Source organism: Diabrotica virgifera, chromosome 9 (assembly GCF_917563875.1).
Source record: "Diabrotica virgifera virgifera chromosome 9, PGI_DIABVI_V3a".
NCBI lineage: Eukaryota > Metazoa > Arthropoda > Insecta > Coleoptera > Chrysomelidae > Diabrotica > Diabrotica virgifera.
This window is the reverse complement of record NC_065451.1, coordinates 92640671-92653914: the sequence shown is the minus strand read 5'-3', so window position 1 is coordinate 92653914 and position 13244 is coordinate 92640671. Positions and strand designations below refer to the sequence as shown.

At 32.4% G+C, this 13244-nt stretch overlaps 1 protein-coding gene across 3 annotated transcripts in view; it reads right to left on the bottom strand.

Moving 5' to 3' along the window:
- The window catches only part of LOC114332837 (uncharacterized), a 28031-nt gene continuing 14787 nt past the window's right edge, over nt 1–13244 (bottom strand). For 2 of the 3 annotated variants that reach the window (XM_028282616.2, XM_028282615.2), the window contains exon 2: nt 1–1442. In XM_028282616.2, the coding sequence (XP_028138417.1) occupies nt 101–1432 (1332 nt within the window). In that variant the 5' untranslated portion in view covers nt 1433–1442 and the 3' untranslated portion in view covers nt 1–100. Of the gene's footprint in view, nt 1443–6691; nt 6832–13244 lie in introns of those variants that run through there. The other variant, XM_028282614.2, reaches the window with a different exon arrangement.

The following is a 13244-nucleotide window of genomic DNA, read 5'->3' as shown; positions in this document are numbered from 1 at the left end:
TAATAATAAATCATTTATTAACAATAGTAATAATAATAATCTATTTACAAAGTTAACACTATATTCTTTCTATAAAGATACCTATAGTTATGTACAATGTTCATATCTTAAAGTACACTACAAAACAAAGAATTGCCAGACACGTACTTAGAACATTAGTGCTTACTGATGATTTGTCAGAATCAACATTAAATGTATCAAAAACGATATCTCCTTCATCAATTTCTTTAGCTAATCCATACACTTTCTTGTCACATATTAAAGGACTGCCTTGGATTAGCTGGGTCAAATTTAGTTCAACTTTTATCTCAGAATCCCTGTATCGAGCTACATCTACTTTTGTACTAATTACTGTACCGTTGTTGACTGTTACAAAAAGGCAGTTGGTGAGATCTTTCTTCGTTGTTGCTATCTGAGCATGTTCTGTAAAATTATGGTTTTGTACTTTGAACGTAACTAAATCTGTAAACTCACTTTTCTCTGGAACTAACGCTACAGTGTTATTATTATTATAAATAGACTGAGCGTATAATTTTGCCATTTTCAGTTTGTCTTTAATATCATCATACACAGCTTCGTTGATCCCTACTTGTGTGTTACTGGTTATAACACCCAAATAAGTGGTATCTTTTAGGCTGTCTTCCAGACTCGTCAGTAGATCTGCAAAAACTGGTACACTTTCAACATTCTCTTCAGTCACATTCATAATCTTCCATAACTGAAGAGCTTCACGTTGGTCAAAATGGTATTTCTTCAAATTACTTAAGACATCTGATGTAGAGTTTTGAGTAATAACAATTTGGAAAATTTCTTGTCTGCAAACACTGTAGAATTTTTCTTCAGTCTCGTTAATAGTGTTTAAAGCCTTTTGGAAATTTGCTGAAGAAAAGTTTCCTTTTTTGAATATAACCAGTGGGTCTTCATCCCCGTAGGTCATAGCCTCAGAAAACTCGGCAGTGTTAATGTTTAGAGCTTGCAAAAAATTCCGTAGTTGAACTCCAGATATGTTCAACTTTTCTAAAAATATCGTATTATAGAAATTTTTAAACTTTACGTTTAAATCATCCAGTATGGTCTCTAAGCCCTTCATACTCAATACGTTAGAGGGATCGTATTTTAGTTTTTGTAGTACTTCTACAGTTTGAGCTAAACTTATGTTTCCTACATCATACAGCATTATCAAATCTGCAGGGGTCGCAAAATTAGCGTCATAGATAGCTTTAACTATAAATTCCGGTATTTTTTCGTTTTCTAGTCCGAACAGTAGTTTAACAATGTATTCATACTTCTCAGGTATCGATGGAGGTACTGTTGTACTGGTAGTACTTTGTACTGGTGGTGAAGTTTGATTTACTGGCACTGAAGTCGGTTGACACCATGCTACCGAAACTATGAATAAAAGAACTGCAAGTGCTGTATTGATTTTTGCCATTGTTTAGTCTCTGAAACAAAAAGTATATTGTTTTAATCCCAACCACTGGAAATCGTATTAGATATTACAAGAAAAAATTTTTATTTAATATTAAAAATGGTGCATTGTCTCGAAAAAGTAAAAAAGGATGTAATTCTGTATCTTTAAATTTTAAATATTATTTTTAAAATTGAATAAAATCTCTTTTAATAAACAATATATTTCTCTCTTCTCTTATGAACACACCAGCAGATATATAGTACGTTATAACGTAGGCAAGAAGAGAAAGAGGAAAAGGAGCAGCGTTGACAAGAAGAGGAAGGAACTGAGGGAAAAGCATAGAAAAGACGAGGAAGAAGAGAGGAAAAGACAAATCCTTGAGTTAGAAAGTAAAAATTGTACCCAATCTGCTGTATCTAATATTATTTCAGTAACTAATGTCGAATTTGAACAAATAACACCATCATCATCTTCCAATTTTGAACCAGGTAGGTACAGTACAATCATGACTTATTAACTAAACTTAACTAGCCAATTCGATGCAATCATAACTAACCAAATTTTGAAACCACTTACATTTGATTAAACCAACATCAGAAACATTGTTTTCAGTTCGAAGCTGCAGCTAGAGCAAATGTCTGCAATGAGAAAGAAATGGCAGCCTCCTTGGTGGCAGAGAGACAGAGAGAGAGAGAGAGAGAGAGAGAGAGAGAGAGAGAGAAGGTCGGGAAGATCATGCACCGACGGTATATTTATAATGAGGCCAGTTCAAGAGAAATCATAAGAATACAACAAACCTGTACCTTTATGTTTCGTGGACCTTAAGAAGGCATTTGAAGGTGTCAAACTAAAAGACGTTATCCATTTGTTATACTCAAGAGAGGTATCTCTAGGAATAACTAAAACCATCGCAAACATCTACCAGAACAACACAACAAAAGTAAAAGTAGAAGATGAACTAACTGACGTAATTGAAGCTGGACATTGGATAAGACAGAGGAATTTCTTAGTCCTTTATTGTTCAACTTGATCATGGATGAAATAATAAAAAAAGTAGGAACTAAAAAAGGATACCAAATGGGAGAAAAACAACTTTAGATAATCTGCTATGCAGGCGATGCATTACTAATCTCTCAGAGTGAAGATGATTTACAACGTATGCTGCATCAGTTTAACCCTCCGTTAGTCGCTATCGGTGTCACACACCGACGACAGAATTATTCATTCGGGATTTACAAAATAACTGGTTTTTTCTATCGCCACTTTCTGTACCTCTTCCTATCAACTAACCTCGTGTTAGTATACATTCTTACCTACTTGGGTACAGTTGTGCGAGTTTTATAGCTATTCTCGGTGCAAGACTCCGTAGCGACTAACGGTGTGGTTATTACTTTATTGGCATAGCTTGCAGTTCAGGTAAAGATTTAGCATCTTATTATTGCATTTTATCGGTAAGTTTTGGTCAAATCTTATTTATAGATGTCCTTTGAAGCCGAACAAAAACGTTTGTTGGAATTATGGGAAATGGTTCCTAGCGAATATTTTTATATTACAAATAACAATATGTATATTGTTATACTAGGGTTTTTCATTTTATATTTTCAAAAACATTTGCAAAAATATTTTTCAGTCATTCCTACACGCTGTGAGCTCGTACGTAGAGGGGATATTAATAAATTCGTGAGCGCCAGTAATGACAAGTCTGTAAACGTTTACCGGAAATTTGACATAAATGTCAAAGTGATTAATTTTAAATTAAAATTAAAAACATTAATTATAAAAAATATTAGTTGATCAAAGCTGTGGTTTATATTTTTACCTTAAATATACTTACGTTTTAAATACTGAATTTGCGTTTTTTAATGTTCTGTAATATGTAATTATAAATTAATCTTGGCGCCATCTACATGATAATTGTGAAAGTATCCGAAGTAAGAAATTAATATTTCATCAATAGAACGTCAAAATGATTAGCAAAATCTTAAAAAAATCTATTACAATTTAATTACTTTTTAGCGTTGTAAATATTAAGCGATAACAATTAAATAATAAATTTAAAAATTACCGGTGAAAGTTGAATTATTAACCGCTAGGAGCGACACCAGCGAAGCTCAGAGCGTATACACAATATAAAATATTTGTATGAATTTTATAGCAATAACTATTTTTTTTTAATTGTCGGTCTCTGACACCGTAGTGACTCTTGATCCTCCGTTTATCCTAGCGACTAATGGAGGGTTAATATAACCACCAGAAAATTTAACATGTTAATTTTCCCAAAAATGACAAAATGCATGGTTATAACAGCAAATCCATTAAGATGTAAATTAGAGCTGGAGGGTCAGATAATAGAACAAGTGATGGAGTTTAAATATCTAGGTGTCACACTGGCTCGTATGAATAAAAATGAGAATGTAGTTTATACTCCAAATTTTGCAGTATATACTCCACGTGGTAGTATCTACTCTTATGTACGGTGACTAGATACTCATTACATCAAACTATTTTTATTCAAATGTATAAACATTTTCAATTTCTTTGCAACACGAAAATGCAGCAGCTGCATCATACTCTGGTTAAATCGGGGAGTGTAGGAAGAGTCTATACCGGTTTTGGAGGTTTTTTCCTCCTCATCAGTAGTCCCATATCCTCTTCTCTCCGATTTCCCCACGCATTATACTTTGGGCCCTTCCGAATTGCAAAGAACGAAATGTCACGGATGTACTAGAGCCATCTACCGAAAAACAAAGTAAGTCATCAACCGAAGTAGCACAGAAAACGACAATAAATATCGTTCCCATACCACCAGATTGACAACAGGTGGAATACTTTCTTTGGTTACAACCTCCCAAGATTTTCAAAAATTATAAATCATACAGGATGCCGAGGAAATTAAGATCAGAGAATTTTAAATAATTCACAACCCATCTGCTCAGCGTGGTGAAAGTTCCAACAAGAAAGATTCCTTAGTACTCAACAAAAGAGTAAATGAATTCAAATGTATAAACATTTTCAATTTCTTTGCAACACGAAAATGCAGCAGCTGCATAATACTCTGGTTAAATCTCGGATTTTGAAAATCTCGGGAGGTTGTAACCAAAGAAAGTATTCCACCTGTTGTCAATCTGGTGGTATGGGAACGATATTTACTGTCGTTTACTGTGCTACTTCGATTAATGACTTACTTTGTTTTTCGGTAGATGGCTCTAGTACATCCGTGACATTTCGTTATTTGCAATTCGGAAGGGCCCAAAATATAATGCCTGGGGAAATCGGAGAGAAGAGGATATGGGACTACTGATGAGGAGGAAAAACCTCCGAAACCGGTATAGACTCTTCCTGCAGTCTCCGATTTAACCAGAGTATTATGCAGCTGCTGAATTTTCGTGTTGCAAAGAAATTGAAAATGTTTATACATTTTAATTCATTTACTCTTTTGTTGAGTACTAAGGAATCTTTCTTGTTGGAACTTTTACCACGTTGAGCAGATGGGTTGTGAATTATTTAAAATTCTCTTATCTTAATTTCCTCCGCATCCTGTATGATTTATAATTTTTGAAAATCTCGGAAGGTTGGAAGCAAAAAAAGTATTCCACCTGTTGTTGTCAATCTAGTGGTATGGGAACAATATTTATTGTCGTTTTCTGTGCTACTGCGATTGATGACTTATTTTGTTTTTATTCATATTAAATGGAGTATAAACTTATACTTTATGCTCATACTCATAGGAACGTACTCGGAGTTTATACTCCGTTTTTATTCATACCACAAACTATCGAACTACGGGAGGAAAACTAAAAATATTGGAAAAGGACTGAACATCAAAATTTACAAAACAGTTTTCAGGCCAATAATGACATAAGCGGCAGAAACGCGACCTGACACTGAGAAGATAATTGCTCGAAACGGAGCAGAGAAGAAAACTCTTCAAACAATAGATGGTAAGACACTATGGGTAAAGCTAGAAGTACGGATATACGATGAAGGTGCAAGGTGAAGAACATTAACAACTGTATAAGAAACAGAAGATTACAATGGAATGACCATATAACGAATGACAACAAATAGAGTAGTAAGAACGGCGAGAAACGGTTTCCCAAATGAAGACGATTAGTGGGAAAACCACGAAAACGATGGAACAACAACTTACTGGAGGCACACTGAAAAAACAGACAAAGTCATGTCTATAAAAAAGAAGAAGATGAAGTGTATGACAATACACAAGCCCACAATAAAGGAGACTTTGCTATAGCCAGCCTCAATAGAGATGGTATATAGGAGGAAGTCGTAATATACGAATGAGAATTTTCCATTGAGAACCTCTGTGGTTACTTTATGTTATCACAGCAGACTGAATGATGACATAATATCATCAACAGATTATTAACCTTATGGTAATGGAGATCAAGCGGGGATTTTTTCAGTTACTCGAGCGCGTCATATTATCACATGGGGAGAAACCTTGTACCCTGTAAATGTGCCTCTACCATAATATATTGGCTCTTAATACAGAAGAGTTCGTTAAGGGGGGGTCCGAAAAAAAATCTATCCTTAGAAAAACTCGAAATCGTCATATTAAGATAAGGTAGATTAAGTACATGCAAAAGAGTGTATATTTCAAAAATCTGACAATTTGAGCAGGGCGTAAGGAAATGGGCGAGTCACAAAGTTTCACAAAAAAACGAACGAATATTTCGCGAAATAAACGTCAGATCGAAAAACTAAAAAATACGTGTTCAATATTTTTCACAAATATATCTAATGATACCAAACACGACACCCACGTAGAGAGGTGGGGGGTAAATCTAAAATTTTAATTACGAACCCCGCGATATTTCGCGAAATGAACATCAGATCGAAAAAGTGCAAAATACATGTATTCAATATTTTTGAAAAATCTATGGAATCTCACCAAACACGACGCCCCACGGAGCTGGGGTAGGGGATTACTTTAAAATCTTAAATAGTAATCCCCAATTTTTATTGCAGATTTGGATTCTTTACGTAAAAATAAGCAACTTTTATTCGAGACATTTGTTCGAATTATGGATAGAGGTCCCCATAACGCTCGAGTAATTGCAAATTTAGCATACTTTCCTCCCCTACTGTTATCAATTTCGTAAAGAAAAAGCAAACATAAATGCCCACTCCTCCTAAAAAAGCTCAAAAATATAGCACTGAATTAACCAAAGAACACACCATGAAGATAAAGGGATTACCTTCGATATGTATTAAACCTGCCTCTACAAAAATAATTACAGAAATTATAATATACAATACCTCTCTTTATCTTTCGTATCGGAATGCACTAAAATAGTGTTCGCTTATACTAAAATTTACTTTAATATTTGTACAGAATAAAGTAGCTTAACATGTTTTAAAACAAACTTGGTTTTTTTGTCTGCGATGATTTTGCGACAAAGTTAACTTCATTCTATTAACTTATTGATAAAAGATAAATGAATTATTCAAAAAACGCTATCTCAAAATAAATTATAATTTTATTTTGATGTATGCCAAATATTTTAATTTTTGTGGATGTAAATATTATATTGTATGTCTTATTTATATTTGAGTCCTTGCACAGTAAAAGCAAATGTAAACAGTTGTTCGAGAAGTAGAATTGATTTTTTTCTGTACATTTTATTTCGTCAATCCCCCACGATTATGTTTTTTTTTCAATAGCACTCTAAGCCAATTTAAGTTTCGGACTCTTGTAAATCTTTGTCTCGAACATTGCTGATTCCAGGCTATTGATCTTTAAAATCTGATGCCTAACATATTTTTTTGCATTTGCTGTTACTTCATTCTTCCATCTTTATTCTTTCTCTGACTTTTATCTGGCCCATTTTTATCTTTTCCTCCAACAGTACTATGGGCCAATTTAAAACTCTGGCTCTTGTAATTTTCATCTCCAACATTGCTGATCCCAGGTTGCTGATCTCCGGTATCTGATGCCCAATACATTTTGTACATTTTCGGCCACTTCATTCTCCCATCTTTATTCTTTTCTGACTCCCTATCAGAGCGAATTATAAATCCATATCTAAATCTTCAAATCCCTTTTAAATTTGTTTCTATGTTCAGTTGCCACATTGTTAATTGTTGGTGGACAATATTTAGCAAGCAGCATGAGAAAACACTATTACACTGAAACCTAGGTTAAAATGAAACAATAATTAATTAAAGAAAATAAGTAACATGATAAGTGAAAACAGAGGGGATTTGAGGTTGCTATTAACCAACATTGAGCCAGACATAAAGAAATTATGTGAGGGACACTAGGCCCAAGGGAGAGGGAGAAATTAACAATTATTACTAACCATTTATCATTTTACGAAATGTAACACTAAATAAATATTGTACTGATTAATTATTTGTTTCAATTTAATTGGGGGGGGGGGCTATTATAGTATTCACAACTGGTGAAACCTGTCTAAGGGGGGCGATCATGGGGAAAAGGTTGGGAATCACTGCCCTATGGTACATCAAATTCTGATTATTCTGTGTGTTTCTACATTATTTCTATGTGCTTTATGTGGTTCTGTGTATGGGAGTGGTCGTACGTACTGTGTTATGTATTGTGTGTTGAATGTGTATTGTATTTGATCACCCACTATTGTTGGTTTATTCTTGTTGTTCACTTCTTCTTTAAGTACTGACAACCAAAGCATGCTAAATTCTGCTGATGCGTTTGCTACGCATTTTTTGTCAGTAGGATGAGGGCCGCTTCTTTATTTTTTTTCTTTTTCATGTCTGTTTTCTTCATTATTAATGATGCATCTTTCCAGTGTGCTCTGTGTTGTCCCAGGCATGTTTGCATATACAGGATTGCGAAAAAGTCTCTCAACACGGTAATTTCTCGGAAAACGCTAGAACGATTTTTATTGATTTTGGTGGATAAGAGTCTTCTAATGCGACCGATATTGCAGTGGTAATTACATTGTTATCAAGTCTTCCGTTTTTCTGGAAATCTAATGAACTTTCTTATTTAAAATAGAATACCCAGTATATTTTATGCGGTTTGAAGTCCTTAAGAAACACTGATTATTTTTCATGTTATATTCCCTATACCTAAATGCCATAGTTTCGGAATTATTGCTACATTTATTAAAAATAATTTTTAAACAAATTATAAAAATCAATTTTTTTGGGCTCGGGTAGACATTATTTTAGGTTCTTTGGATCATTGGGAACAAAAAATGTCTTCTATAATTTTACTCTAAAGTTAATCGTTTCCGATTTATAAACAATTTTAAACTGAAAAGAATCGAAAAATGACGATTTTCTACGGAAAAATGACGATTTTTCTCTGATGTTTCTGAGGTTCAAAAACACAAGTAAAAAATATTATTTTTGTCACCACGAAGTACCTAAATTCAAGCTCAAACATTCTTCTATGAGCTTTTAAGAATTTTTGGCGCGTTTTATTCTAAAACATTTTTTTTAATTATTAATTAAGCGCATAATCGAGGACGGGCAATCGGGCTGCATTAACAACTAAAAAACAATATTTTAATATTCGAAAACGAGTAACTTTAGAGGAAAATTACAAAAGACGTTTTTTGTTCCCAATGATCCAAAAAACCTAAAATAATGTCTATCCGAGCCGAAAAAAATTGATTTTTATAATTTGTTTAAAAATTTTTTTCAATAAATGTAGCAATCACTCCGAAATTATGGCATTTAGGTATAGGGAATATAACATGAAAAATAATCAGTATTTCTTAAGGACTTCAAAAGGCAAAAAATATACAGGATGTTCTATTTGAAATAAGAAAGTTCATTAGATTTTCAAAAAAAAACAGAAGACTTGACAACAATGTAATTACCACTATAATATCGGCCGTATTGGAAGACACTTACCCATCAAATTCTATAAAAATCGTTGTAGTGGTTTCCGAGAAATTACCGTGTTGCCAGACTTTTTCGCAACCCTGTATGTGATTATTTGTCGAAATTACTGTTTTTTTAAATATACATCATACTGTTGCTACACACTAAAATTTATTTTTGTTTGCTAGAAATATTGAAAATATTATACTCCGCCGGTTAATAAGTATTTGCGTATTTTAAACAACTTAAACAATTTAAAAAAAAATAAAGACGGTAATTACCGAAAAATTAAAATAAAAAACAATCTTTTGAATAAATTTTCATAAAATATTTCTTATAAATATGGAGACATTCTATGAACTTCGTTTAAGCGAGTAAATTGGTATATTATTATATTCCTCATTGTTAGTGAATTTTGAATTTGCTTGTATGATAGTAGAATATCGATCTGAAAAGGAAGAAGAAATAAAACTACGAGATCAAATAAGTTGCATTTATAATATGAACAAGGTTCCATTTTGTCCCCCCTATAATTTAATATATATGCCGAACATATAATCAAAGCCGAGCATATTCAGAAATGCCGCAAACAAAATTAAAATTGCTATGATGATAGCCAACATCCGCAACGGACAAGGCACATGAAGAAGAAGATAATCAGAGCTTATCTTGAAGATCGCCCTGAAGGTACCAGAGTCAATGGAATCATCATTAACAATGTAAGAGATGTCGACGACACCGTAGTATTTGCGGAAACAGAAGACCAACTAAAAATATTGATGAACATATTATCAGAAAAAAGTCACAGGCTGGGCTTGAACATTAACTTTTCCAAACCCAAAATTATGGTATTTCACAAAAAAACCCATGAATTACACCCAACATACAAATAAATAGTATCACATCACTCTTCAGAGTTCCCAAAGCTTCATATACCTGGGCAGAGAGCTAAATAGTCAACTAGACCATTCAAAAGAAATCAGAAGACGCATTGAAATATCAAGCACTGGTTTCATGAACATGCGTAAAATGCTCTGTAACCCCAAGCTATCAGTCACAATAAGATTGAGGACACTTAAGTGTTACGTGTGGTCTCTATTATAGTCCAGGGTAATAAGGATTTTCTCGGGACACTCAAAGATCCAAGTAGCTGACTGCTTTTTTAGTTATTGTAGACCTATAGGAAGAAAACCTACCTGTTTCCTGCCTAGAGTTCGCGTCCGTTTTTTAATTATAACAATTTAGTGCAAAAATCGCGATTTTTTCGATTTTTTACACTCCATTCAAAAACTAAATAGTTGACATAAAATTACAAAATTTAGTTTTTTAGAACATTGAAAAACCTTCAAAATGCCGATTTTTGAAAGTTAAAAAGTTAATTTGTTGCTACGCAAACTGCAAAATAAGTGAAAATCGTTATTTGTTAATAACTTTTACTAAAACTACCTTAGAACTTTAGTGTTTCACACAAAGTTGGATATTGGGGTACTTAACAAACACTCAAAATTTGAGACTGATCCATTAATTAGTTTAAGAGTTATTCTATTTGTTTATCCCAGAGACCTTTATTTTGCAATAAGATAAGACAGAAAATATTGAAGCTAGAGCAATTATGAGTATGCCAAATGAAAGTAGAAGAGTGATAGTATCAAAATGTATTAAAAAAGATAAAAAAATGATTAACATAGTCAAAAACCCTAATGCCAAATTTTTAAAATTTTGTAGTTTATAAACATTTAGAATAACTTTAAAAATGTTGTCTGTAGAAACAATATTTTTATATATTCGAAAATATATTATTTTAATACGAATTTTCAAATAAAAAAATTTAGCCTGGGCTCATTTGGGACAAAGTTAGCCATATGTTTTTTTTTTAATTCACAGCTAATTTGTTTATAATAATTAAGGAATCTCATTAATGCCATTTTAAAGAAGGGGACTTGTATTTTTTCTTGAAAAATTTGCACAAAGATTATATACCTTCACAGCACTCTCTACGATTTTTCAAAAATGTAGTGCAAACGATTACTAGGGGGAACCTACAAATCCAGCGAGTTAAAATACCGAAAAAGCAATTTCAAACCAATATAATTTGCTGTATCTTCGGATCAACTCAATGGATTTTGATCTTTCTTTTTTTAATTGGTACGTAATTTTTACGTACATTACAAATATGCAATTTGTTTATAAATTTATTAATTAATAAACAGTCTAATTTATTTAAACAACTCTTCAAAAATATTTTTTTTACAAAAATCTATTTTTTTTAATCATATTATCATTAATGATCACAGAAAAAGTTAAAGTACACTTTAATAAATAAATGATCTTTATTAGATAATTATTTATTGAAGATAATTTATTTATTAAAGTATGCCTTAACTTTTCTATGATTAATAGGGATAGTATGATCAAAATCATGGATTTTTGGGAAAAAATTATTTTTTCAAAAATTGTTTAAACAAATTAGACTGTTTATTAATTAATAAATGTCTAGACAAATTACATATTTGTAATGTACACAAAAATTACATACAAATTAAAAAAAGAACGATAAAAATAGATTCAGTAGATCCCGAGATATAGAAAATGATAGTAGTAGTTTTAAGTTTTAAATCTAGTAGTTTTAAGTTGCTTATTTTTTAGTTTTTGAACTCGTGCATTTGTCGGCTCCCAGCTCCCCTTTCACTTACCACGACTAACGACTAGTCACCAGTTACTTACCGCGACTAACGACTAGTCACCAGTTACATTTTTAAAAATTCGTGTAAAATACCAGCTTTTCTAATATGTAAAATGACTTTTTCTACAGACAATATTTTTAAAGTTATTCTAAATGTTTTTGAACTACAGAATTTCACAAATTTGGCATTAGGATTTTTGACTATATTAGATAATCTTTTTATCATTTTTAGTACATTTTGATAGTATCAGTTTTCTACTTTCATTTGGCATACTTGGAATTGCCCTATCTTCATTATTTTCTGTCTTATGTTATTGCAAAATAAAGGTCTCTGGGATAAACAATTAGAATAACTCTTAAACTAATTAATGGATCGGTCTCAAATTTTGAGGGTTTGTTAAGTACACCAATACCCAAGTTTGGGTGAAACACTGAAGTTCTAAGGTAGTTTTAGTTAAAGTTTTTAACAAATAACGATTTTCATTTATTTTGCAGTTTGCGTAGCAACAAATTAACTTTTAACTTTAAAAAATCGGCATTTTGAAGGTTTTTAATGTTCTAAAAAATTAATTTTTGTAATTTTATGTCAACTATTTAGCTTTTGAAAAGGGTGCAAAAAATCGAAAAAATCGCGATTTTTGCACTAAATTGTTAATAATTAAAAAACGGACGCGAACTCTAGGCAGGAAACAGGTAGGTTTTCATCCTATAGGTATACAATAACTAAAAAAGTAGTCAGCTACCTGGATCTTTGTCCCGAACATGGTCTATTTCTAGCTTATTACCCTGGTCCATTACTATATAGTTGTGAGACCTGGACATTAAAACAGTATGACGTCAACAAATTGAAGTCATTCGAAATGTGGATGTACCGCCGAATGTTAAGAATAAGCTGGACCAGCAGAACTACGAATCAAGAAGTACTGACAATAATGAACACACGTCCTCATCTGGTCAATAGTATCAAAATTAGAAAGACGTCATATCTAGGACACATAATGCGCCATAGGGAATTTGAGCAGCTCCAGGTAATATTAGAAGGCAAGATCAAAGGTAAATGGGGTATAGTAAGAAAGAAAAAATCTTGGATACGAAACATCAGATATTGGACCCACACAACAGGTAATGACTTAATTCATCAAGCCCAGAACAGATAGAAATTTATCATATTGATCGCCAACCTCGATAGAGGTTGATAATAAGGCACTTTGGAGAACGATAATATGAATATGAATAATATCGAAAAGACATCAATAATTTCTCCTTTATTTGCAGGAAGAATCCAGATAAGCTTGGATTCTAAAAACCAAATAT